The sequence below is a fragment of the Heterocephalus glaber genome, unplaced genomic scaffold, assembly GCF_053883595.1.
Source record: "Heterocephalus glaber isolate CG9 unplaced genomic scaffold, H.glaber_assembly_v1.0 deba00001673, whole genome shotgun sequence".
Lineage (NCBI taxonomy): Eukaryota > Metazoa > Chordata > Mammalia > Rodentia > Bathyergidae > Heterocephalus > Heterocephalus glaber.
The window spans coordinates 414,984-442,421 of record NW_028258410.1 but is presented as its reverse complement, the minus strand read 5'-3'; the positions used below and the strand labels follow the sequence as shown (position 1 = coordinate 442,421).

General features: G+C 38.4%; 1 protein-coding gene and 2 pseudogenes across 1 annotated transcript; 1 reads left to right on the top strand and 2 right to left on the bottom strand.

Moving 5' to 3' along the window:
* Positions 1–2,555: 2,555 nt before the first annotated feature.
* LOC106007726 (olfactory receptor 2L13-like) lies at positions 2,556–3,490 on the top strand (annotated as a pseudogene).
* Positions 3,491–8,471: 4,981 nt separating this feature from the next.
* Positions 8,472–9,554, bottom strand: LOC106007597 (olfactory receptor 2L5-like; annotated as a pseudogene).
* An 8,729-nt stretch (positions 9,555–18,283) lies between these two features.
* On the bottom strand, positions 18,284–19,222 carry LOC101726613 (olfactory receptor 2L3-like). The gene has a single exon (XM_013065336.1). It carries the CDS (start codon positions 19,220–19,222, stop codon positions 18,284–18,286), a length of 939 nt encoding a protein of 312 aa, XP_012920790.1.
* Positions 19,223–27,438: the final 8,216 nt, after the last annotated feature.

Here is a 27,438-nt window from a genome sequence, read left to right as displayed (position 1 = left end):
GCATTTTAGTTATACAGTATGATAATGTCTAGTAGAGGTACAATGAAACAAACACTGAATACAATTTGAAGAGATAAATGTGTCATGAAGATGTTATTCCAATGTTTTATCTTTATCCATCAGGTCATGAGTTTCATTCCTAAAATGTAGTAGGAAGCAGAAGATGCCTATGACCTCAGCTAAGTTAGATGTCCCGTGGCATGGCACGCCTGTCAGTTCTCTGATCATGTGCTTTTCAGTGGCAATGCTTTTTATATTAAACAGCAATAAAGACACATGTCCATTTTCCTGTGGAACTTCCTTTCCCACATGGGTGCATGATTAGCAAAAGTATATGAAGTAACAGCTGATTCACAATACTACAAGTATGTAATTGGAACACATATTCTTGCCCTTTTTTTCCTGTTGAAAAATCTTTGATGCCCAATTCCTCCCTAAATCAATGTCTTGGGCAGAATGTGGGTGGCATCAGTTTTTCCTCTGGAGAGCAGAGCACATGTTTAGTCAGCATGAAACTTCATACTGAGGCAGGATCAGAGGATAAGTCAAACCCAGGCTGCAAGGGCTGGTGCATGCATGGGGAGTGAGTGAAAAGATTGCCAGTGTTGAAATGGGAGAAGGGGAAAGTTAGACAACCAGGAATTAAGTTACAGAAAAAATTTCTCCAGAAAACCTGATGCATAGAAAGGAGAAAAATGATCCAGAAAGAGAAATGTATTCATTTTTTCCTTTTTCTTGCTTTACTCTAAGTTATTAATGATTATTTTATTTCAACTTAACTAATTAGATGTGAGTAGGAGAATTATGCCTCAAGAGTGTGCTCTTGCACACCCTTCCCTTTCTAGTTGAGCAGCTTTGCCTTGTGCCTGAGTCCTGCCTCCATGCATGCAGATGTGTGTGGATCAAGACAAGCACACCACTCCTGTGTCCACAGGCAGAGACCTGGTCAGACATAGGGAATCAGGCATGATCTTTGAAGAAGCATAGCAATCACACAAGTGGAAGGAAATGCATTCACCCAGCAATTACTAGAAATACTGTTAACTTAAGCCATCACACAGGCTCCAGTCTCATCCCAGCCCTAACTGTAATTCAGAAAATTTTTCTTTCCATTAATGAATAGTACTCTTAATACTTGGGAAAAGAAGCTATTTATGCCAAAATTTGTAGAATTTGTGCCGTGGAAGGATGATAACAGAAGAAGTCATGGAAAGAGCAGCACATATATGTTATGGATCTCTAAGATTCCTATATAAACAGAGAAGGAATAACGGGTCTGTGTTTTATTTAATCCCCATGTCCATGTTACATTTCCACCATTATAATAGTTATAGTTAGAGCTGTGAAAAAATGAAGAAAAATACATGGTATGAAATGCATCACCCTCATTAGTTATAAATTTCTTACATAAAAAAAGAAAAATGTTCATGAAAACCTATGCAAATAAATTTGAGATTGTAGGGGTTCAAAAATAGAAACATCATTAGGAATGACAGCATATTGAAATAATATGCTAAACGTAGGGCTGATCTTATAGGACATACAATACATTGACAATGCAAGGACAGAATTGGGTGGTGGACACATTTCACACATTTCATGAATGTCAGAAGAAAGTCTTAAAAGAATATGACAGGTAGAAAATCCAAGAGAGGATCAAGACTTATAAAGCTCTGATCATGAGAATGGGAAACACAAGGAATTTTTATTCATTTTTTATTTTTGCATGTCCTTTAATTGGTACATTTTAGGTGTACAATATAATGACATTCATCATTGGAGATATGCACCTTTGCATACTCTCTTGGTTCTTATTTTTTCCCCTTCCCCTGCCCTCCCTTCAACCCCTCCACCCCTCCCTATTTACAGAGACCTTGTTTCCATTTTTTCTTTTTCTCATATTAATTCCATTCCCTTCTTTCCTTTCCCCTACCCCTTCCACTTCCCCCTCCCCTTTGCCCCCTTTCTTCCTATTTCACATTATCTATTATACCTTTTACTCTTTATTTACACTTTCAGTTTCTCACACTAGAGAAACTATTCAGTATTTACACATGACACAAGGAATTTTTAAAAGTAAAGGAGAACAAGATATCTGACACCTCAGAATTTCTGTACACCAAAAGATTCTGAGTCACACACATGAGTTGCTATTGTAGATATGCTGTGCTGAATTGAAGTGAATGGGGATTCCCGTTCCTTGAACTCTGTGACTTAGTAGTGATCCTGAGTAGTGGGTTAGCCAAGAGTCATCCAGGCAGGAATGGAGATCTATAACTGATGATTACTGCCCATGGTTCTAGGCTTTATAATATGTATAGATATGGAATATATACATATTCTGATGGTTACCAGAAACAATCAGAAAGCAATCCTTCAATTCAGATATTAAATTCAAATTAACAAATGGCATAGTGTTGGAGGAAAAACAATTCATTCTACTCAAACATTAGGAAAATACATTATTTTTTATTTCTACTCGTCTGTTTCATTTCATAATTATGCTTAGTGGTTGTATTTTTATTTTTCTTTCAAGGAATTTAAGGAATATTTTCATGGATAAATGAAACCAAACTTCACATGATTTTATTTTGTTAGGGGTGTTTCCTCCTAATCACACTGGCCTGCTTCTCTTCTTACTTATCATCTTTGTGTTCTGCCTCACTTCTGTGGGTAATTTGGCCATGATTCAACTCATACATGTGGATGTCCAGCTGCACACATCTCTGTACCTTCTCTGCAGCCAGCTCTCCCTCATGGACCTATTGTAGATCTCTACCTCTGTCCCCAATATGTCCTTCAGCTTCTTCTCTGGCCAGAAGAGCATCTCCTTGCTGGGGTGTGGGGTGCAGAGTTTCTTCTTCCTGATCATGACATGCTCCAAAGGGCTACTCCTGGCTTCCATGGCTTATGACTGATTCCTGGACATCTGCCACCCCCTACATTACCCCATCTTCATGAACAAAAGGATTTGTGCAAAGATGATTGCAGGATCTTGGACATTTGACTCCATCAACTCCCTGGCACAAACAGTCTACCCCCTTTGCCTTTCCTACCGCAGGTCCCGGGCCATCAATCACTTCTTCTGCAATGTCCCTCCTATACAATGCTTCATCTAGGTGAATACCTGGGTCTATGAGTACATAGTTTTTGTGAGTACCAATCTGTCCCTCTGCCTCTGTTTCCTTGGCATCACTGATTCCTGGGGACTGGTTTTTGCTGCCTACCACATGCACTCCAAAGATGGAAGGAAAAAAGCCTTCACCACATGCTCCACACATTTAATGGTGGTGAACTTTAACTATACTCCTTTTGTCTACCCTTACCTCTGGCGCAGGATTCTCAGCTCCCCAGCAGAAAACAAAATCCTGGCCATGTTCTACACCATATTCACCCCATGCTGAACCTCATTATCTTCAGCCTGATGAACAAGAAGGTGCTGGGGGCCCTGGAAAGAGTGTTTGGGATATTGTCTTCCAAAAAGAAATGATTTTGAAGGCCCTACTTAGCTTCATTTACTTCTCTTTTTTTTGCTTAGCCAAACACCTTGGAAGGGTGACATCCGATAGAAACATGGTAGGATGCACCAGTGTGACTTACAATCTTTAGGGACACATTAAAACACAGTGTTAGTTCAAATATGTAAGTTACTCTATAATACTATAGTAATATTTCTTTCAAAATGATATAATCATATCAATATTAAAAGAATTGTTTTAATGGTATATTATCTATAATTATAATTAAATATCTTACATCATGTTTGTGATATAGTATTCTTATGTAAAATTATTTATCCTTATATTGACATTGTGATTTCTATATAATTGATGTGGAATTAATATTCTGCTCATATATTTTGTTTTTATTCTATTTCATCATTCTTGTGTATGTCTCTTGTTGGAATATATTAAAATCTGTACTGTACATAATTCAAGTATGAAAATCCATATGTAGCCAGTCTACTGCATTGCAAAGTAAATGATTAGAACAAAACTGCTCACATCATGAAGGCCAAGTAATAGCAACAGCATGGATCAAACCAGAGCATAAGAGAAGGGAAAGAGTGGATGCTGGGCATTTAGGATCATACTTACCCTGCTCAGTTGAAAGGGACTGATGAGTGTGTCCAGACAAGAATAATGACATGCAATCAACCAGCATTTGTCTGTAGGTGGTGTGAAGAGATTGCCTCATTGAATGAAAGCAGACACTAGAATGGAGAGAGAGGAAAATATTTGGGACAGGAAAATATACTACCCAAGGTCACCTCCCTGAAGCACCTAGACACACTCAGGAGTGAGCTTCACTATCTGTTAGGCATTTCCTAGTCTACTGACATTCAAAAGTCTGAGTAACATCTTAAACACATCTGGATACATCTTAAACTACATTTAATGTCCAAATAGACAATTGCAAGTTTATAATTCTACCTACATATCAGGTATACAACTAGAAATGCAAATCATCTATTCCTCAAGGTCTTAAAAATGTCATCATTTTTCAAAAGCCCAAGACCAAGTCACTTCTGAGACTCAAGGCAGCTCTTATCTGTGAACATCTATGACAAATGTGAAAAAATTGCATAAATCCATTCTATAACATCTCTGAGTAAACATTTCTACTCTCAAAGAGGGGAATAGGGACATAGAAAACCCTCAAACCAAACAAGACCAAAAGCCAGCAGGGCAATTGTTCAATTATGTAGCTGCATGTCGAGTGAGCTGTGGTGAGACATGAGCTCCAGAGCCTTCTTCTGAAATCTTGGTGGAAGCCTCTGCAACTCCACACCTGTTGGATTCAGAGCTCCTGTAAATCTAGGGCAATGGGGATGGCACAAAAATCTTCTCCTAGCTTCACTTATATTTTTTCCCATTTAGACCATAGATTCAGCAGCTTCAAAGTGCCTTAATGGCTGATCTTGGTGCAATATTTTACTAGGATGTGCTGTTTTAGTGAGCAGTACATCCTGATATTTTCCTTCAAAAGTTAAGTCTTTCAAAGGAGTTCACCTTTTTCCACACTTGAGCCTACAGTGGGGAAGGTCCAGAAGACTTCTGAGGTGTCTTCAAGCCATCTTTCCTATGTTTTGATGACAAATAATTGGATTGCTTTTCAGAAATTACACTATCTTTGCCTCATTTCCATAGGCATTTCCTTTCTACCCAAGCTTCACATCCTTCTTCTCTGCTGTTTGCTCCTGATTCTCACTGTTCTTCAGGCTGAGAGTGGGAAGCAGTACTGATGCCACAGCCTCAATGATGGACTGCCTTGAAATTTTCTCCTTTAGATTATGTAGTCCACTATCTTTAATGCCAGTCTCACTGAGGGTCTCAATCCATGGGAAAAATGTACACAAATTTTCTGCCAAAGGGTAACAATATGGGCTCTACTCTAACTGCCACTGGAGTCCTTGTTTCCATCTGAAAACTTCTCCGCCTGACCTCTACTGTGCCCATTGTTTATCAGCATTCTCATCTTCTGAGTTCTGACCAGCATCACCCATCAAACATTGCTCACAGGATTCTAGGGCTCCTTGATCCTGTGCATACAAACCTTTCCAAACTCTTCCTGCAAACCAGTTCCAAAGCCTTCTGAACTACATGATAAAATAAATTCAAACTAACAACCTCACTCATGGTAAAAAACTCTCTCTTGACCTCATCATCACAGCCAGATATCCTATATTTCAACACCATGACTGGAAAATTATTATACTGACATCTAAATTTCCCTTCATTTTCCATGTTTGTATGGCATTCTTCCCTTCCTGCAGAGGGATCCCTTCTTTAGAAAACTGGCCTCAAGTCATGTGACCTGTGAACTTGCCCAGGGTGCCACACTCAAAAGGCTCATGTGTTCAGTTACAGACTCTGCTCTCAGCATACTGAAATTCTTAATAACTGTGTCCCAGAGCAGACATGAAATGAGAAGTCTATGCAGGGCAACAATATTGGCATATTTTGGTCCTACAGCAGAGTTTCACATCTATTCTCAAGCAGAATAGAAACTACACAGAAACTAGTGTGTCCTCCTTGTGTTCAAATATATTTACCCTGAAGGAGTCTGGCACCATGGCATCCCCAGGGATTGGCTGGGTCAGTCAGGGCTTGCATCAATGTAGTGATGGCAGCAGCAACACCAAGTGGGATGCAAGGATGAATGTGGGTCTTTCCTAGTAAGAGGGTAGAGTCCTTGCTGGAGCAGTGCTGACCTGCCATGGAAGTGGATTCTCAGCTGTTCTGAGTGGACCTCTGTGAGGTCTACACAGCATTCACTGCACATGTTGAATTGAGTGAGAGTTTAGTGATGACACATTATCAGAAAATTATTACAACGTATCTATGATCATTGCAAGAATAAGTAATAGGCACCTATAAGAATTTATTAATTTCAGAAGGTATGGCTTTAAAATTGCTATAGCGTGATAAAGTGAACATCTGTAGGTCAAAACTAGACAGATAATTGAAATAACTTTTAATGTTTTGAAAATTAAAACTAGTGATCATTTCATATGCAAAATATTATTTTGATAGGAAAGTCCCATAAACCAATTATTAACAATAAACAAAAATTTTAAATGAATTTCCTTTAACTTTAATATAAAATGCTAGAAAACATAAATGAGATTTGAAGCTTGTCTCCAAAATGGGCTCTTGCTTAAACAATATTCACAATTTACCACAAATGTGGATACAATGAGCAAAATGTTATTAATAAAATTATATACCAACTTTGGCCTGGGGTAAAGCTCAGTGGTAGAAAACTTGCATAGCATGTACCAGAACTTGGGTTGGATTCACATCAACTTTGAAAAAAATACACTCATATACAAATTTTATATTGAAGTTCAGATTAAAAGGAAAATAATTTAATTAGAGTGGCATATTTTTGGTGACTCTCTCTAAAAAAAAAAATGCTCCTTGAGAATTAAGAGCTCCAGATACTGTGTTTTCATAGGTACATAACAGAACTTATCCCTACATTTTGGCAGCTGAACACATTCCTCAAAACTCCAGAAGCACAATCACCATGATCCTTGTATTAAACTCTCTTAAGGTTACTAGTGTCATCACGTGTTCTAACAATGAGATTCCACTTCCAGTTTTACAGACTGAAAATGAAAATGCTCAAAGTAAAATTTTGTGTGATCTCATAAGTAAATTTGGAGGAAAATAAGCCACACAGGTCACAAAAACAATAAACCTACTACATAATAAAATGTTACCACTTATTGTATATATATTGAGAATAGCACAATGTTGTTTGCAATTTTAATATATAACTAGTAATTTTGAATATAATACTCTTCATATTTCAGACCTTTAATGGTACATTATGCTATTTGCACAGGATGGCTTCATATTTGAATTTGATCATGGATCTTCCAAATTCCTTGGGGACTTTGCACTTCCCTTCTCTGCTACCACTTCAGAGTAACAATCTTCTGTTCTTGTCATTGCTGGAAAGCAGTAGCACTCTGTGGAGGAAGTGCCCCATGCTGAAACATTTTGCAGGATGTCATGGTCAGACCTCATTAAGGAAATGATAAGAAATTAATATCAGTGAATACAACCAGTACACAGATGTATTTCTGTAATCCACTTTTTTAGGACTGGACAAACAGCAGGTGAAACACCAAACCTGCTTGGAGAGATGTTGCCTAATATATTCACAGCAGTGGCTGCATGGGTATCAGGAGAGTGTGCTGGGCATGGGGGAGGATGGCAGGGCTGATTTTTATTCCTAATTCCTGCCTCTTAGATTAAATAATTGACCTGTTCATCTTGGAATTCACTTCTCATTATCTCTGATATCTGTTGGCAACTCCCAGTCCTTTCCTTGGTCCCTCACTTAGGATTCTTTCCACTAAAAGCAGCATGGGTTTGTCAAATGCCATCCAGAGTAAGGACTTCAGAATCTCTCATAAGGGCTCTGATAAATCACCCTCTAACATGAAAGGAGAAGTATCTAGTAAAAAGTAGTTAAAGTTCTAAAAAATGACAGAAAAAGAGAAATCATATGGCATCTGATTAGATATTCTCATTCAGAACATTTTTTCTATTGTTGGTATAAAAATAAAAATTGGAAAAATCTTTCAAGGTGACAATAGTAAAATTATTATCCAGTATGCAACTCCAGATAGATAATTTACTTTTTATTTAAAAAATAATTCTCATTGAAAACAGATTAGCAGAAAATAAATTGATTCAAAATTGCTAAAACTATACTACAAATGGTTATGTTTAGTTATTCATATATAAGATTTTTTTTTTCCAGACATGAACAAGTTTTTACTTTCTAAATTTTCAAAATTTACCTTCTAAAATTTACTTTCTAAATTTTAGGTGTAGGGCTAGGGATTTTGCTCAGTGGTTCTGCTGCCTGACTCACAAACAAGCACAAGGACCTGAGTTCAGTCCCCAGTGCCAAAAAAAAAAAAAAAAAGAATTTAGGTATAAAATAACATTTTAATATCTGTACATTGCAGCATCAACATACACCTGAGTTCTGGGGCAGAAATTTGCATACATTTTGAGATAGTAGATGTTCTGAGTCACTCTCCTCAGGGCCCCTACCACCTCCTTTTTCTTCAGGTTGTAGATCACAGGGTTGAGCATTGGGGTGAGGAAGATTTAGAACACAGCCAGAACCTTGTTCTCCTTGGGAGACTGGAAGGACTTTGGGTGGAGATAAGTGTAAGCAAATGGTGCATAGTAGAAAGTCACCACAATAAGGTGGCTGCAACAGGTGGAATATGCCTTCTTCCTGTCTTTCTATGAGCACATGCTACAGACAGCAACAAGGACCTGACCATAGCAACACAGAATACTCAGGAAAGGAAACACAAGAAAGAGGATGGTGCTCACAAACACAGTGTACTCAAAGACCCCAGTGTCCATGCAGGCCAGAGTGAGCATGGACGGGACATGGCAAAAGAAATGATTGATGGTCCTGGACCTGCAGTAAGGGATATGGAGGGCATAGACTGTATGAGCACAGAAGTTGACAGCACCCATGGCCCAGGATCCCAGGATCATCAGCACACATACTCTGCTGTTCATGCAGATGGGTTAGGGCAAGGGAAGCAAATAGCCATGTAATGGTAATAGGACATAGACATCAGGATCAGTCCTTCTGAACATGCTAAAGTCACAAAGAAAAACACTGAACCCCAATGAAGGAGATGAACTTGTTTCCAAAGAGGAAACTGGAATCCATCTTGGGCACAGTGGTGAAGACGTAAATGAGGTCCATGAGGGAGAGCTGGCTGAGCAGGAAGTACATGGGTGTGTGGAGCTGGGAGTCCAGGAGGATGAGCAGGACCATGTACAGGTTGTCAGCCAGGGCCATCATAAAAGTAGGAACTATGAGAGTGAAGAGGAAAAGGCCAAGACTTGATGGGGTAAAAGGCCTAGGAGGATGAAATCTGTAGAGGTCTGATTGTAATTTTGTGTGGTGTACTCATATGGTTTGTATGAAGACAGACAAAACTCCAATAGGTAGAGATCACCATTAGCCAATTTTGAAAAATACCTTAAGATAATTATCATCTGAATCATTCATAAAATTGTAAAACTTAAAAATAATATTCAATATTACCTATTTAAAAAATAAATATTATTTTTCACCTGAGAAATTAATATTTTATGAAGCATCTAGTACTGAAAACATCTTAAGAAATATAAAAACTTGCAGAACAATAATATTTCTATTAAAACTTCAAGAAGATCTGAATAGTTTATTTCCCCATGTGAACTAAGAAATCATCAAATTCTGATGTTAAATTATTCAGAACACTTGAATACAAAAATGAAAGCAAATGTACATTATAGGTCCATATCATGAATAAAATTTTAATTCTCTTATGGTATGTCTTTTGCATTCATATTTACTTCTTCAGACTTGATTGTAATATTTCAATAAATTGTCAGTCTTTCATTAAAAGGATATTTCCTTTTTAGAGATCCTTGTCCAATAATCCCCATGTGAAATTTCCTTACATAAGGTGTCATTATCGTGGTATTTTGCTTAGAAATCTGGAATGTAATCTTATTTTCACATACCTCTTTGACAAAGTCATTGTAACTCCTAATCTTGAGTTTAAATATTAACCATCATCCATTCTCTTCCACAACTACCTTGGTATCAGAACATGGATAGTGCTCTGTATGGTAGAGAACAGACATCAGGGTAGCTAAGCGGGACTTTAAAAGATGCCAGAGTCATTCATCACTTGGCATATATAAAGTTAAATCACAATGAGATAGCTTTGCACATTCAGTAGGGAAAATTCATTAATGTTACAAATAAAACAAAACATTTTGTGACATGAATATGGAATACTTGTAAATCTTTGTGCTTTTTTATAGTCTTCTCAAATGATGCTGCCAATGTGGAACATAATGTCATGATGCCTCAAACATGAAACTAAATTTGAAAATGAAGTAGGAATTCCACCTTTTCTGTGTACCCCTAGGAGGTAATGCAGGTAGTCAAATAGCTGTTTTTATGCCCATTTTCATAGCTGCATAATTCACAAGAGCCGCAGACAGAAACACCTTATTTCTTCATCCACAGTGAATCCACAAAAAATGTGGTATGCATATCCAGGGAATATTATTCTGTCTCTTAAGGGGAACACATGTTGACAGAGTTACAACATGGAGGAGCACAGATGATGTCACACTAAGTGTAATAAGCCCACTGCAGGTGGACAGACACTGTGTGGATGCACTTTAGGAAGTGGAGATGGTGGAATGGTGGGTGCTATGGGCTGAGTGAAGGGAGAGAAGCTGAGACAGACTTAATGCTTACAGAGTTTTAGACCAGTATGGTGGGCTGATCTGGAGGTGGAGTGGTGATAACTGCCACAGGAGGATGACTCAGAGCCTCCCCATTGTGTTATAGCAATGGTAAAGTCCCAAACTTTACCTCACACATCTTTACTGTAATAAAATGCCACAAAACCCACACTAACTAAAATTATTCCAAAAATGTTTTTAGGCAGTTAAAGCAGTATCCTGAGCCATGTTGTGGCAACTTATACTCCACCATTGTTTGATCTGTGCTAATTTGCAAGGAAAAATTTAATAGAATAAATTATTTTCAGTAATATCTTTAGAATCAATATGACAGCAACAGATTAGGTCAAAGTTGTCTTTTTTTAACTTCTATAACTAGTTTTAATATTAAGAAATAAAAATTGCACAAATGAAAAATCAAATCTGATATGGATAGTGTATCTCATAAGTGCCATTTCAGCATGTATTTTCTTATCTGTGTTCCCATGGGCTAACATTAAAATACAGCTCCATATCCTGTTATGTCCATAACATTCTGGCACTATCCCTGACAGACAAGCAACCTCAGTCAAAAAGTTATTGGTTTCACTAGTAAAAATGAACATTTTTCTTTTGTAAAAATAACTTATTTTGTTTTTATTCTTTTTACGCTTTTATTCTTTAGTGAAATAACTACAAATAAACTATCCAAAGCATATTTTAAGCATTTCCACTTACTTTGACTTTCTTATGTTCCCATCAACATGTAGAGTGTAGATGTCAGTGAAGCCAATATGGAGGAAAAAATGGGCAGCAAGACTCTGAGAATGGATTCCTGACCTTAAGAAGCAGACACCTTGGGGCAGGACTATCCTACCTGAGAGGAGAGAGGAAGCCACAGAAATCACAGACTGTCTTCACACATTTTCTCCCCAAACTTGTCCAGGTTTGTCCAGGGTGCAGTTGAATATAATCCTAATGATAGTCTCTGCAGATTGCTATAGACCATGACCCTTTGTGGGTGAGGAAACTCAGATTCAGAGATTTTTGAGTGAACTATCCTAGAATGCCAGCTAGGAAAATGTCCAGGCACACATATAGAAACATATATAAAATTTCCATAATGTATAAATTAGTGCATGTGTAAATGTAATGTATATATGTTAATGCACACAGCAGTTGTACAGTATTTATAGAAATAAATACAAACATTTAAACCTTTCAAAATTGTCTGGTCAAATTATTTTTCAATTATCTTTGGTTAATGATCCTAAAATAAGAGGTCTCCATATTTCAATCACCCAAAACAAAAATGAAAATGAAAAGAACAAAAGTATTGAAATATAAATTTTATACAAGTGATAAATTATTTAAAGAGTGTTAAAATTTTTTTAAACACAAACATTATTTTACTGTTAATGTTAATCATATGGGGATCTTGTTTGTCCTTAATCACCTGGTTTTACTGCTCCTCCACTTGGACCCAGCAACAAATATACTCTCATATAAAAGGCTTTTTAAAAGACTAAGTGGCAATTGATGTCTTATTCCCCATTACACAAGGTCCCTACTATTGGAATTTGACAACAGAAAAACATCCCTACGATCTCCATTATAAAACAAGTTCATACTCAACATCATGAGTGAAATTCTTCAATTGCTGCCCAGAAATTACAATGAATTCTGTGCTGCACTTCACTGTTGGCTGTAATTCTACATAGTTTTTTTGTGAAAAATCATTTGATTAGTCCTAGTTCTCCTGCCTACAGCTCAGCTGTGACATTTTGAGACATAACTCCATTTTGGCATTCCATCACAAATGAGACCTCAATGGTCTGGTGATGCTGTGATGGTCCAGGACATATTACAACAGCTGAAGACATCCTGGGAAGAACAAAATCTTCATCTCCATAGTTCCTCATTGATCTAGGAATTTGACTGCTTCCCAGTCATCTGTTACATTTGTCTCTCCTGATGTAATCAACTCTTTGTCTTCCTCTCTGTTCAGAGTCATTTGCTACATTTGCTTTTCTCAGTGTTCTGAACCTTCTCTCCCAAGTAATTTGCTACATTTGTTTTTCCATGTATTCAATTTTCTGTTCTCAGTCATGTGTTACATTTTTTTTCCCTGTTGTACTGAATAACGGGTGCAGCAAGCTCAGGGCTTTTGTCTTCGCCACCCAGAGCAGTGCTGATCTGGCCCAAAGCTCAGCTTCTTCTCAAAGTCTCATTTTTTCTACCATTCCTGTATAATAAGTTCATTCACCTTGTGGTGATGGCTCACAGGAGACTAGGGCTTACTGCATAGTTTCTAGTAATGTCCCCTTTTCCTGTTCCCTATAGTCAACATGCATCATTGCATTTCATCTCTTCATTATGCTTCCATTTAGAGTTGAAAATAAGATACTGAAAATTGCCCCTTTTGAGATTCCTGTACTAATAAAATACATAGAGTTTTTGAAACATAGCATTCTTGTCATAGCAGGAATAAGAGAAGCACAGAGAGCTGAATCACTGATGCCCACAAAGTGACAAAATGATAGAGCTGGGAACCAAGGAAAGGTTCCCCCCAGAGTCAGGACCTTGCAGTTTCCACTGAAGCACAGGCTCCCCCACTCTGCTCCGCATTGACCAGAGGATTCACAGACACAGAACTTTACACAGTAATGCTGTTTTCTTTGTATTTGTTCTGATTATTTATAGAGGTGGAGCAAGACTCTGAATTTATCAAAACATATGTTTCCTTAATTTCACATTGCGGAGAATTTTCTAAGAAAGCCCACATTGAAATTTAAGGCCTCTAAATGAAACAAACTGGCAAAGATTTAAATATTAATCAAATAAATACATATTTCTCACATCCATGACACCATCTACTACGTTTTGAAGAAATCTGAATCACTTTTCTATTCTCAGGATTCCAGACTCTCCTAGTTTACAGGTCAACCTGTGGATTGGGTCAGAGGTGGGGAGAACCTTTAAGTTTCTGACTCGGGAAAGCCAGCCACAGCGCTGTGTACAATGCCGGTCTTGCCTGAGTCTCCCTACCTATACTGAGACATATTCTATGCTCTCCTTGGTGAACTAGAATTCATCACACTGTAAAATGACTGTTGTAGAATCTCAGAAGTCAGGAAGGAACATTCCCACAGTGTATGTGCAAACCCAGTGTGATTCCCCTTCTCTGCAGTTTCCTGCCAGATTGCACTGGAAAAGGCATGGTGAGTGCACAGTGTTCTATGTCATTTTACTGACTAATATTAACTGATCTTATTTGACATTTGCAATCCCTTGTTTTCAATTGTCTAGAATGGGATAAAGAACTATTTTTATCCTATTAAGATTACAATACCCAGCAATTATTTTTTGTATATACTTGGACATTTCTAAATTATATACTTCCAGGAAGTTTCACAAGGATACATTAGTTTTTAAAGAACAAAGATGGAAATAGGTGGAAAGATATTTTTGATACACAGAAATTGACTGCATTAATACATCCTCTGAATTTTGTTCTGGACTGAGAATGACTTCTGCTTTATTGTACATGTTCATGGCAGAAAGATGAGCTTTAAATCTGCATCTAATCCAAGTCTTGACCTTTAGAAAGGTAACCTCAGGCTGCTCAGGTCTCTCTGAGTGGGCAGAGACACAAACATGGTGGCTTACAGGCTGCCCATGGGAACACACACTGTGCACACTCATGGTGTGACTGGGCCTAGGACAGCATAGGACAGTGGCGTGGGTTTAGTCTCCACCACTAATGCTGTCATTGCCATCACCAAATTATCAGCATCCATGTAACATGGTTGTTTTCAACTATCACAACACAGTGACACAGATCTCAGATTTTCTCTGTGAACCATGCTCATTTGGTTCTATAAAAAGCTTTTTCTGGTCCCTAAGGCAGATATTATTAATATTAGTTTTCTGAAACTGTGTGTTCTGTACATGAAGAAAATTATATGTGAGAGAAGTCAATTAAAAGTATGAGCACTATAATTTGGCACAAATTGATTTTGAATACAAACTCTGGAAAAGTATAACACAGCTACTATGCACACATTGCCAGCATCACTTCCAAAATGCTTTTTAAAATTTTGAAATCTAAGGTATATTTACATTTTGGTAATTTATCTAGTACTATTTTTCTTTTGCCATATGGTCTAGTATATATTTTCACAGTGAAATAATATTTTTAATATCCAGGTACTTGACCCCAATATAATGGATTCATGGAAGGTAAAATAGAAAGGTAGAGACAGTAATGAAATAACAAAAGCTCAGATAATCTCATCACTCATAGAAAAACAAAGAAAACAAGCATAGATAAAGCAAAGCAATATCCAAGGACAAAGAAATGTGCTCTCTACTCTCCTTGATGTGAATTGGACACTAAATGCTGAATTTGTTCTTCAGTTGTCACTTGAGCCCAGGGACAGTGAGTCCAGAAGGATGAGCTCTCATGCCTTTCTGATGCCACTGTCACCCCATCCAGAGAACAGGCCCAGGAGGAGCTGATTTAGCTTCTGGTGTCTGCACCTCATAACCTAGGATTTCTGTTGCACAAGGGCTGGTCCTCAAACTCAACTACCAACCTGACTCTGAAGCTAAGTTCTCTCAAGCACATGACAGAATTTCTCCTTCCATTAAACATATAAAAGTAAAATTGGAATTTGTACCAAAGTTCTTCCCCACTTTGAACCACTCACTTCCTCTGTTAGTGTTGCACTGATCTGCTTTCAACTTGCTGGACAATGAAATGGACACCCACATCATAGAGAAGAGAGGTTTAGTTTAGTTCATGACTGCATTTGATGGGTGGCCAGCTTCAACTCAGGAAGTTCATAGAGGAGGGGCCAGAAGAAACAGAGCTGCTCAGGTCAAGATGGCCAGGAAGCTGAGTGGGTTGGAAGGAGCATCTGCAAGAGACATAAGCTCCATCAATGCCATCTCCACCTGAACCTCAATTCCACAGGATTCAACTGGACATCAGTAGGCCAGTTCACCCTGCATTCTCTCACCCCATGCCCTGACCACCTCTCCCAGATCTCCTGATCCACTCAGTTGACAATGAGCCCACAGTCACAGGAGAACACAGTCATGTTACTGAGTGGACCTTTTGAATTCTGTCCTGACAAATGTACATATAAACCTCTCACTCCCCTCCTAGGATTTCAAAGACCTCCACTAAACTGAGCAACAACCAGGACTCTGTCCTCCTGTAGCTTTGGAGTGAGTCTAAGGACTGCAATGTCCATGAGGAATGTCCACTGAGACCGATTGTAGGGGGGACACAGCCTGGCCTGAGGCCAAGGTGAGGATGGAGTACTGCAGGGCACTGAGATCTCTCCAGACTGCCATGGGGAGGACCAGGCAGGTGCATGGGTACCTTTCCAGGCTCTCCTCCTCTGGTATGCCATGACCCCTTCTGGGTCAATGCTGTAGCTCAGTGGATGAGTGGGTATGATGTGCCTGCACATTTGATTATTTCTTACTTTGTTGTGGAAGAAAGTGCATGAAAATGAAAATGAAATTTAATAAGAGTATGTAAGTAGAAAATCTTAGAATATCACATTCTAAAGGTTCCAATTATGGTTTTAGAAAGTCCACTGTATTTTGAAACAATTTTATCATTATTAAAATAGGTATTTAAATTGATAAAAGTATTGATGTTGTAGGGAATTATTCACAAAATATTCTGTAACTAATTTTTGTTACAAATAGAAAATCATGTACACAGATTTCTCATTTCTAAGAAATAATTTATGCACTTCCTTCAGAAATGAATAACGTTGCACCAATTTTTTGTGTAAGGATTTAACAATATTTGAATTGTTAATATTCAGACAGAAACAATTCCTGAAATGAAAATTCACAGATTGACTGCTCTTGTCTCTGTAAGCTGAAGTGCCTCCCTGTCACCCTCAGCAAATTGCCCTGGATATTACACCCGGGCCTGTCTGGCCCTCCAGACCCTGAGGACTGAACTGTGAGGAGGAGGAGCTGAGAAACCTTTTTGGATCTGGATTCTGGGTCTGAGGAGGCTTCCATGACCTGGGGCTTTCTCAGGGGCATCTCCAGCTACCTGGGCCAGGTCCTGGGACTTGAGGAGAAACACAGCTGGAGCTACCCATGTGGGGCACAGGCCTCGGTCTCACCAGGGCAGCAGTTTCAGCAGGGAGCTTAGGCTTTGTGTGGGTAACACAGGGCAGCCAGGACACAGGAGGACCAGGGTGCCCCTGAACCCCACTTATCCCAGGAGACCCAGGGCAGTGGGCTTGAACTAAAAGAAATCAGGAGTCAAACTTGAGTAAAATGTAGCTATTGCTCTTACTCATCTCTGTATGTCTCCCTTTAGCCCACAGGAATTATTCACTATAGCACATAGCTCTTTAGAGGAACAGTCATACTCACTCACTTTTAAAGGAAGCCCATTCTGGGTCCCAAAGAGAAGATTTGGGGGAAAAATGTTTCTATACTTCAGTCACACATGCCTAGGGGTTAGACCCTCAGGAGGCTGAGGCAGGAGGAGTACTTGAGCCCCAGAGCTAAAGGCTACCCTTGGCAAAACAGTGACACCTTGTGTCAAAACACTGTGGAGGACATGTGAAATAAGGATAAACCATTTCTACACAGATTGAATAGAAAATGGATGGATTTCTGTGATTAATGAATGGGTATCCATGTATGAGCTCATTTCATTGAAAATCAGGAGTTGACACATAATATTCTATTTTTTCATGTGTTGTGTTTCATTTTTATCCAATGTCACTCAAAGTGCACAGCATTTTAGGTGGGAATCTTATATGCTGATAGAAATCATTAGTTAGAGTTGCGATGTGTTGAGAACACAGATTCAGCTGGTCAGCAGGTGATGGGAGTTAGCAGTGATCATGAGGTAGAGGAAGTTTTTGTCCTCTGGTGCCCTCACACTGTGTCAGTGTGAGTTCCAGATATACAGTAGTAATCAGCCTGTAGGTGAAGATGTGAACTCAGGTAGCTTTCCATTATATATTCCTACTACACACCATAAAACTCAATATCATGATTTATCCAATCACATAAATTTTGAGAGGTCAGAATAAAAAAAGTAACAAGGACAATGGGATAAGTGTATTCAAAGGAGTGTGAGTATTTTGAGGGAGATTCACACCAATGTGCTTTTTGCTGTAATTTTCAAACATTAAAATATTCAACAAAAGTTTTGATCACACAACACATTTAAAAAGATTGCAAAGTTTTCTGCATTTTCCATTTCAATATCTCCAAAATTATACAATATTGTCCACAAAATGATGAAAACTTCAGGTTCAATAGTTTTATTGGAAAGGTGAGATGAAGAAAGTGAAAATTTATATAAAAGAGCACATAATTTTTATCATGTCATGCTTCAAAATTTTTAAATCTGAAATATGAATTCTAGTTTCTGAGGCCTCAGCACTAAATATTTTTTCTAGTGGCTATCCACTGGTGAATACACTGAGGCAGAAATTTACCTACATTCTTGTAGAGAAGAACTTTCCAGCCCCTCTTTTCAGGGCCCCCAGCACTTCCTTGTTCCTCAGGCTGTAGATCACAGGGTTGAGCATTGGGGTGAGGATGGTGTAGAAGACAGCCACCACCTTGTCCTCTACTGGACACTGGAAGGACTTTGGGCAGAGATAAGTGAAAACAAAAGGTGCATAGAACAAAGTCACCACAGTGAGGTGGGCACTGCAGGTGGAATAGGCCTTCTTCCTACCTTCCTGTGAGCGCATGTGGTACACAGCAAGGAGAACCTTCCCATAGGAACCCAGGATGACCATGAAAGGGAACAGGAGAAAGACAAAAGTGCTGAGGAACACAGTGTACTCATAGACCCGGGTGTCCCCACAGGCCAGAGTCAGCATGGCTGGAACATTGCAGAAGAAATGATTGATGGTCCTGGACCTGCAGTAAGGGATATGGAGGATGTAGAATGTGTGAGCACAGGAGTTGACAACACCCATTGCCCAGGATCCCAGGATCATCAGCACACACACTCTTCTGTTCATGTGACTGGGGTAGTGCAGAGGGAAGCAAATAGCCATGTAACGGTCATAGGACATAGACATCAGGATCAGTCCTTCTGAACCTGCTAAGGTCACAAAAAAGAAACACTGAATGCCACACCCAGTGAAGGAGATGGACTTGTTACCAAATAGGAAACTAGAAGCCATCTTGGGCACAGTGGTGCAGATGTAAATGAGGTCCACAAGGGAGAGCTGGCTGAGCAGGAAGTACATGGGTGTGTGGAGGTGAGCATTCAAGAGGATGAGCAGGACCATGCACAGGTTGCCAGTCAGGGCCATCAGGAAGATGGGGATGATGAGAGTGAAGAGGAAAAGGCCAAGCTTTGACGGGGGGAACAGGCCGAGGAGGATGAATTCTGTAGAGGTCTGATTGTAATTTTCCATCTGGCATTTGCCTCACTTTTCCTGAGATTTCCTGTAGTGATGTGGTATATATAAATAAAAGTTATTTCAATTCATTACTTTACTAAGGCTGACATATTCAACTATTATAGCTCTTTAATAAAGAACAAATTTTTGAAAAAAGACTTCCATTTTCTACCTCACACATTTGCCTGAAAATGGCAAACATGTTTTAACAAAATAAATTTATAAATTAAAAAAATAGCATATTTCTCTAATGCCTTTATTCAAACTTAGATAGTTTGTTCATTTCCAAAATCAGTTGTCATCAAGAAGAAAACATACGGTGGTCTGACCGGGAGGAGGTCGGGGCAGTCTCAGTGGCACTGTGGGGACTTCCACCTAGGACAGTTCTCCCTCCCCGGATCTCCCCCTCCTGCCCTCTCATGTCCTTGCTTCCTATGCCTCTCTTATCTGATACCATGGGGCGAGGTGAGAGCAGACCTGGGGAATTAAAAAAAGGAAAAAAGAAGAAGAAAACATACATTGAATGTGCACACATGTAAATGAATGAAAATATCTAAATTATAGAGCCATATTTTGATACTTCTTTATGACCCTTAGTGATGCCTTTACTACCTGATAGAGAACAGATTTTTATTAATTTTTAGCATTTACAAAGTAACTTGTAAATTTTGTTCACTGCAAATTTTACAAGTAGCTGAAAAATAGATTTTTAAAAGAATAGAAATGTGAGAAAAGCAAACAATAAAAAAACCAATGAATTTCTCCACCATGTTTGCCAACAGCTCACTTCCTCTGTTTTTATCCCTGGCAGATTATCCTAATGACCTGGAATTTGCAGGGGGACCATTCCCAATCACCTGCAGGCAGAAACCTTATAACCCTGGGACCAGATCAGCCTTCCCAGGACATGGAACCCACTAGTTCCCAGCACATATGTCTCGGCTCTGAAAATCTGACCATGCCTGTGTCTGCATGCCCACTTATGAGCATGAAGTCAAATTGGCATTAGCTTTGTGAGCTTTCAGTCTTATAAAATTGAAGCCAAGTGACCCTGAAAAATGTCCTCTGCAGGATAATCAGGCATTGTTCTCCAGTGTCCTAAAACTGAGTCCTTCATGAGATGCCTCCTTCATTTAAGGGCTTTTATACCAGATTCTTTTAAAAAAGAGAAAAGAATATAATTTCCTGTGTGCTTTTATTATATATCATGATAGTCTCTTCAGATGGATCCAAGCAGTTTTTGTTTTCAGCCATGTAGAAACATACAGAAACAAGACAGAGAACATTGTTATGGTTTGAAGGGATTTGAAGTGCACAGTGAGGACACATGTTACTGTGTCCTTCTATGTTTTAAACATCCAGGAAATCCCAGGAGGTTGGATCAACATCAGCCAGAGGTGGAACCTAAGCAGGCAGCCAGTTGTTCTGAGAGAGGAGTTAGTGAATCACAGGGTTTCCTCCTGTGAATGGAGGCCAGACTGGGGTGGATTCATGCTGCCCCTCTTCACAATCCGGCACAACATCTGACACACTTCTCCTTCTGCCACTCAGCAGGTAAGTCCACTGCCCTGGTGGACAGGACCTGCAGGTTCCTCAACAGCCTGCCATGAAGATGAGCCTGTGCTTGACCATTCCATGCGGGGAGAGTCCATGTGCCATCCTTGGGCTCATAGCAGCCCCATTGCCTCCCATGCATACAGGTGTCTGTGCAGGTGCTGCTATGGTTTCCCTGAAAACTGAGATTATTGTCCAGCAGTGAGGGCCACAAACTGCTAATGTGACCTGTGAAGCAGCCCAATTAGGCAGCGGTGGGTGGAGAAAGACCAATGACTGGGATGCATCCACAATTCTTAGGAAAATCATCATTATTTTCAATAGGTATTTTTAAATTTAAAAAGACACTCTCATTTCATTACTATTTCATCTAAATGTGATATTTAGAAATTAATAACTCATTGCCTGCTGTGCAAGCACAAGGACCTGAGTTCGATCCCTGGTACCAAAAAAAACCCAAAAAGAAATTAATAACTCATAAAAGAAGCATTAGTGGAAAGTTTCATCATATAGTGTTGTATAAAACATAGATGAAAAAGCTTTCATAATCAATAGTTTCATATCAGTTAAAATACTGTGGAGATAAAATGCATTTCCCTTGAGATCTTGTTGTTCTCATAGGAAAAAAACCCACAGGGAGCTGGAGAAACTAAAGAAATCTATGTTCCGTAACACTTAAGGAGAAGTAGGACTCTCAGATGCTGCTTTTTCCTTCAGATTTCACAGGAACAGCCTGAGCCAGGCCACATGTGTCCCTGTGTCATTGGCACAAACATCCTGCACTGTCCCTGTGTCATTGGCACAAACATTCTGTGCTGCCTTCAAACCAGGGCCATGTTCATAAGTTAGTATAAAAAGTACTTCAGACTGTAAATTTGCTGCAACAGTACTTGAAACTCTACATCCATTCCATTTTTCAACTTCACCATTCTTGCAGGGATTACTACACTCATTTTCTAAATTACATTACATATGAAATTAAATATGAAATGGTAGATTAAATATGGAATGTTTCCAATGTAGACAGTAATCCACAGGACCAATGGGATTCATGCCAAGCTATGTACATCTCTTTCCATGCCTCATGCACCTGCATGAAAATACTCCTATTTCCACAGAAAATAATTCACCTTACCCAGTCCAAATTCAAGAATTTTCAAATTGCCCCCAATGCTTTCCATGCCCAGAAGGTGCAGCACAGGTATAGACTTGATCACCTGCTCTTCCTGCATGAACAGCATTTATTCTGAAGCATGGTTTCTCCTATAAATATTTTAGTTCATTTAATAAAAATTATATCTCACATTTTAAAGTATCATTTGTCAATAAAAATTACAATATATATTATATCTATAGTGTTATTATTATTTAAAGCAGCCATAGTTTCAAGGAGAAAGGATAATTTGATGTATATCACAGTCTTACTATATTTATATTACAGGAAAGGTAATTTATAGTCAATATCAGCCATTCTCTGGATTTAGCAATCAGTTTCACTATCAATTCACATTACATATTCTGAATCACTCTCATCTTTTTCTACATTTTATGATAATTTATGTTTTAGATATATTTAATGAGCATGTATAGTTTATCTATTTTAAGGAAAAATCCAGCAGTCACCTAGCATCTGTCTTATTTATGTATCTATCTTTTAAAGACATGTTAGCCAAATAAAATTTCTTTTAAAGTTATTTTGTTAAAAAAAAGTCTAGTTTTAAAGATGGCCTATCCTCATATTTTGTTATTTGAAGTGCTTCTTCAAGAGTCTGGACTCCCCTGACAACTGCCCCAAATGCACACCCAGAGCCCAGCCATGTCCTCCCCTAGACATAGGGTGCCAAGCCCTGACCCAGTGTGAGCAGATTCTCCCCGGTCCTCCTGAGTGCCCGCACCCCATACGCACCTCTGACAGGCTCCTCAGCAGTGAGCCCCTATCCTCGGATCCATCTGTCCTGACACAGGTGCTTTGAGGCCCCAGTGCTCCTTTGGCACTGGGACCTTTGAGGCTGAGTCCTGCTCCCACAGTGGGCCTGGGCCAAGCTCAGGAAGGAGACTGTAGGTCCTCAGTGGTTTCTGGGGTGCTGAGGGCCAGTGCCTGGGGAGATCCGGGTATTCTACTCAGACTCTCCCAGGGTCACTGAGTCTCAGTCCCATGGGACCTGTGATTAAATATTCCTCATCCATTCCATGAATCGCTAAAATATGTCTCCATGGGTTTGCCAGTTTGGATTTCACTGGGCAACAAATGTACCACATTATAATTTAATATGATAAATTTAACATTAGCACACTAGAAGAAATTCTTGAAATATTTGGCATTTGAAGATTGATATTTAATTTACCACAGGTACTCTTTATTATCAAGTTGTTCTCATATTCACAGTAATTATTAAATCACAAGAAAGTACTTTAAGTGTTAAAATGGATAAGAAAGTGTTTGACTAATGATTGAATAATCTGCTTTATCTTTTCAAAGAACCAATTCTGATTCTTTGTTTCACTGATCATTTGTATAGTTTTTCAGCTTTTATTTCAATAATTTCAGCTCTGATATTTATTAATTATACAGTTCAACTGGTTTGGAGTTTGATTTCTCATTATCTTATTACTTTGAAATGTGTCATTATGTTTCCTCTCTGATATTGCTCTGATTTTCTAACACAGATACTAGTACCAATAAATATCTTCAGAATATTTTCAAAGTTTTTCATAGTTTCTAGGGATTTTATTTTCAATTTTGGTTACTGTATGAATTTTTTAAGCCTTCCCTTTGATATTTTCAAAGACACCTGCTCATTCAAATGTGAGTAGTTTAATCTCCAAATATTGCTGTATTTTTAAACTTACTATTATTATTGATATCTATTATATCTTCACTGTTATTTGACATACAGTGAGGTATATTAATTTTGTAGCTGCTAAATTAAGTCCTAAAACACAATTTAGCCTATTTTTAAATAGTTTGATGAGCTGGTTTTGTTGGAAAGAAAATTCTGAAAATGCCTGTTAAGTACAATTGAGTTATACTGCAGTAAAATTTCGTTGTTTCTTGTGTATTTTTTTATGATTTGGATGATTCATCTATATATGAGAGTAGAGTATTGAATTTAAACACAAGTGCTATCTTGGAGGTTATCATTTTTTTTTTTTGGTACCAGGGCTTGAACTTGGGTACTTGCACTTGCACAGCAGGCAGTGAAACCACTGAGCTAAATCCCGGCTCATTTCTTTATATTCATTGGTGTTTGTTTTACAAAAATGTATGCATCAAACCTCATGGCATATATATTTATGATCATTAAGGCTCGTGTTAAATTTTTCTGTCAAAATAAGTTATGTTTTTATACATTTTCTTAAAATTATGTATTCCTTATTTTATATGTATGATGAAAACTATCATGTTTAGATATATGCAAATAATTGATTAGTATAGTAGCAAATTCTCTTTTTTTTTTTTTTGGTACTGGGGATCGAACTCAGGACCTTGTGCTTTGGAGGCAATAGCAAATTCTCATATATAGAACATTCCATATTCCTCTTTCCATGTGAGCAATATGAGCATCTAAAATTTGCTCTTTCCAAAATTTAACATGCAATACAATATTATGACCTATCATTTTTGACTATGCATGAGATAACTAAACATATGTCCTACCTAACTGCAAGGTTGTATCATTTAACATAATTCTACCCATTTCCTTCCAGTCAGGAATCCTGGTGACCACCATGTTACATCTGTTTTGATGTATTTCACTTCATTATATTTCAAAAATATAAGTGCTACCATGTAGTATTTATTTTTCTTTTTACAATGCTGAGCACTGAACCCAGAAACTTGCATACATTAGGTGAGCATGCTCCAGCTGAGGCGCATCTCCAGGACTTTTAAATTTTTATGTTGATGCAGTCTCCTCAAATTGCCTAGCTAGCCTGGAACTTGGGGAAGTCCTGCCTCAGTTTGTTAAGGATGTTGGATTAGGGGAACATGCCACCAAGCCTGGCTTACATTTTACTTTTTCATCTAAAAGTGATTCAATTAACATTAGAAAAAGACAAAGAGATTTGTACTCTTATATTAATATAATCAATTTCCAATTGTATCAGTGAGAAAACAGATGAGGATTGACATTGTGATCCTTTCTCAGAAGTCCTCCTGCCAGCATGTCTAAGAGAATTGGGAATTTGAGGTGAGAGAGAGAGGGGGGTCTGCCCCTCAGCAGTGATGAGAGCCTCTCCTTTTTCCTGGTGGGGATCACATTCCTGCAGGACACATCCCCTTGGTCACAGAATTCTTCATGACTGCTCTCTATTATGCCCCCTGCTCTCTCCTGTTTATTCTCCATGTCTGTCAGAATGTGTATGTCATACTTTCTTTTGACCCCACTGGGAAATAGAGATCATATCACTTCACATTTTTTCACCTGCCATGTTTACTTTTCCAATCACCATACCTAAGCCAAACTTGTCACACATCTTCTGTCTCCTTCAAACACTGAGAAAATAGTGCTAGTTGGAGTCCTTTGTCAGCATAACTCTGTACCAAGGTCACTACCAGTTATGTGTCTGAACTCTCTTGTGCAATATCTCAGAGGGCAAACATGGCTGAATTGACCATACACCTCCCATCCTATGCACCCTGCCTTCCTCAGCAGCCCATGCATTTAGCTCCAACGCGGAAAGGGGACTGTCCTAGGGACAATGAGTGGAGTCAAGGTAAACATCACCAGTGGTCTGAGGCCCTCAGCTCTTAGTGCTTGGCCTTCATCTCACACCCATGTAGGGAAGAGCACTGCCTTTCATGGACTCAGTCTCAGATTTGCATTGGGAATTGCCTACAGTAGCATCTTCAGACCAGATCCTCCTCCATCCTGGAGATTCTTCATGGCTTTAAAGCATCAGAGACTTGCATTTAGTTTTAGTCTTCAGCCTGTGGAAAGCCAGTTTTTCCAGCACCATTTATGAAAAAGGCTACTTTTCTTCCCATGAAGATGTTTGTCCCCTTTGTCAAAGATAAGGTGGCTGAGTGTGTTTGGGGTTCTTTCTGCATCTTATAGTGTGTTCCATTGATCCTTGGGCCTGTTTTCTTGCCAGTACCATCCTTTCTTAAACACAGAATCTCTGTGTATGATTTCAATCAGGGATTGTGATGCTCCCTGCCTTCTTTTGTTGCCCAGAATTGTTTTTGCTATTCTAAGCCTCTCTCTTCTTGTTCCAAATTAATTTTAGGAATGATTTCTCTAGTTCTGTGAGGTTTGCTAAAGTTATTTTGATTAGAATTGCATTAAATCTGAATGACAATTTTGGCAGCATGGGCATTTTCACTAGGATGGTTTTCCATAACCAGGAGCAAGTGGTGTCTTTCCATTTTCTGATATCCTCTCCAATCTCTTTTTTCAGAGTACTGTAATTTTCAATGTAAAGGTCTTTTATTGCCTTTGTGAAATTGATTCCTAAGTATTTTATCTTCTTCACTGTTCCCCTTCTGGGTACCTTCACCAAAAAATTAAAAGCAACAAACCACAGCAACAGGTGTGCACCCATGTTTATAGCTGCATAGTTTGCAATAGCTAAATCTTGTAAACAACTCAAATGTCCATCAATGATAAATGCATACAAAAGATGTGGTTATTTTATATAAAGGAGTATTATTCAGTCATAAAGAATGATGAGCTTGTGACATTTCGGGGCACTTGGATGTACGTTGAGAACATATCCTTATGTAAAATTAATTAAACACACATATGTACATATCACATTATCTTTCTGGTGTGAGAAACCAAAAGTGTAAATAAGTAGCAAATAAAATAATAGATATGGTGAAACAGGAAGAAATTGTTCAAATTATACAAATCTGAGATGCTTTGTTAGTAACTAAAATGATTTATGGAAAAAGAAGTTACAGTGTTATTAGGCAATGAGCTAAAAGATAGATTTGAAAAATGAAAATATTGCTTAAAGATCATGATATACAGTGTATTTACCATTGTTATTCTCTAGTAACTTTTGCAGCAAAATTTTTTTCATTAAACACCTTTTATATTTTCTTGATTAATAATTACTTGTATTTCATTAAAATAAAAAAGCAACAGCAAAAAGCATTGGCTACATTCATTTTGTTCTTTAAATTGAAATGAACTTATCGTTTAGTTTTTAGTTAAGATCTGTAGTTGATATCAGATTCTTAATTTCAGTTTCTTTTTTTTTTTGTAATGGAATTGAATTCCAGACCTTGCACTTGTGAGGCAGATGATGGAACCACTGAGCTAAATCCCCAGCCCCCTAATTCCACTTTCATCATTTGCTGGAATTAAAGTGTGAAAAGGAGAATGTAGTCTTAGTGACATTATAATTTGAGAAAAATGGGTCTATATAAATTTTAAATAGGTCAGAATGAGAAAATTTAGAACTATTTTCAGAGAAAGCTAACCAGAATGAAGCTACCCTAAAACTGTCAAGCTGTCCCTCCATTTTGAGGGATGTGGAAGCATCGATGTGCTCCACAGTGTATTGAGTGCTTAGGAAGTTCCTGGAGAAGAGTGGGAAGCAGCAACTCTCCAATTTCTCCTTTTTTCTTCTGCAAAGTTGCACAGCACATGAAGGAGGTGATGTCTCATTTTCAAGAATAAGAAACTCTGCCTTTTCCATACTATTATGGCATTAGCCTACAATTCCCT

Bases quoted from the DNA above. Each gene is read 5' to 3' on its own strand.
- LOC101726613 (XM_013065336.1), bottom strand. From the start codon at position 19,222: ATGGAAAATTACAATCAGACCTCTACAGAATTCATCCTCCTCGGCCTG.